Below are 1,053 nucleotides of genomic sequence, written 5' to 3'. Positions count from 1 at the left end.
CGTTCACGATTTACGTGTCAAACCTGACCCTCAGTGACTGATAGGATATCTCAGCAGACGCACATTATAGAACAACCGATTAAGTGTTACCTTGTCTTTATAATTGTCTGGGTGCTGAACTGTGTCTTACTGAACTGTGTGGGATGATGATCGTAAAGAGGAATTCGTATGCATTTTATTTGTTTACATGTTTTTTCTTCTTTTTGTTTCTATTTTTATTTTTTTGTTGCTGATTTTATCTTATTTATCTGTTGTGGGTTGGAAAGGTGGCTACTTTATTTTCTTTTTAGAATATGCCCTAAATTTTCCGCCATACATTCTACCTGAGTAGTATATTCTTGTTTAATGAATTAGAAATAATGGTAAAAACAAAAACACCAAAACACTCAGAGCTATGTACTTTTTCTGCGATGAAAGCACGCTTGGAAAAAAGAAAAAAAAGTACTTACCATCACCAGATATCTGTAATGTGTACAATTTTCTATCTATATGTATACTTTTTTATCTCACCGTTTACACAACTCGAGTCGCGATAATTAATCAAGATAGCGTCTCGATATTCTCCATTTTCTCAGCTGTTAAGTAAGGAGAAGGAACTGCCTCTTCGACATGGCTTTAGCAGGGAGTTCTGTCCTGAATATCCTTCAGCACACCGACGAGGACCCCGCAGCCGGGGATGAGGGACCTCAGTCGAAGGATTCAGATGACTCAGGATCTCGCAAGGCGTCAGGATCCTCGAGTGAGTCGTGCGGTGGAAGAGGTGAGTCAGGCTGTAAGGATCGGGAGGCGGGTGTGAGATGGATGATGTGGATGCATGTTTTGTCTGTATTGTTTATTCATACATTTTTCTTGAGTGTTGTTGTTATTTTTAGGTTATATGAATAGTGAGGATCGATGTTTATGTTAGTATAGTTTTAAGGGATGATGCTTATCGAACAGTGAACTTCACCACAGTCAGCCACCAAAATTAAGGCAAACGGTTATATAACGTCTCCTAACATTCTCTTTTTATTCAGATATGATTACGTATAATAAGGAGATTGTTACATAGAA

General features: G+C 38.2%; 2 protein-coding genes and 1 pseudogene across 2 annotated transcripts in view; 1 reads left to right on the top strand and 2 right to left on the bottom strand.

The window, feature by feature from the left end:
• The window catches only part of LOC119594107 (sialin-like), a gene marked incomplete in the record, with an annotated part of 175,421 nt that overhangs the window by 61,024 nt on the left and 113,344 nt on the right, over nucleotides 1-1,053 (bottom strand).
• Nucleotides 1-1,053, bottom strand: part of LOC119594277 — a 79,615-nt pseudogene that overhangs the window by 62,044 nt on the left and 16,518 nt on the right.
• The window catches only part of LOC119594108 (putative inorganic phosphate cotransporter), a 5,618-nt gene continuing 4,659 nt past the window's right edge, over nucleotides 95-1,053 (top strand). Inside the window, 1 exon segment of the mRNA XM_037943165.1 lies at nucleotides 95-760. Coding sequence (XP_037799093.1) covers nucleotides 610-760 — 151 coding nt within the window. The 5' untranslated portion in view covers nucleotides 95-609.

This window comes from Penaeus monodon, chromosome 33, assembly GCF_015228065.2.
Source record: "Penaeus monodon isolate SGIC_2016 chromosome 33, NSTDA_Pmon_1, whole genome shotgun sequence".
Classification (NCBI taxonomy): domain Eukaryota; kingdom Metazoa; phylum Arthropoda; class Malacostraca; order Decapoda; family Penaeidae; genus Penaeus; species Penaeus monodon.
Note: the sequence above shows the minus strand (reverse complement) of the source record. Positions and strands in the feature narration are given on the sequence as shown.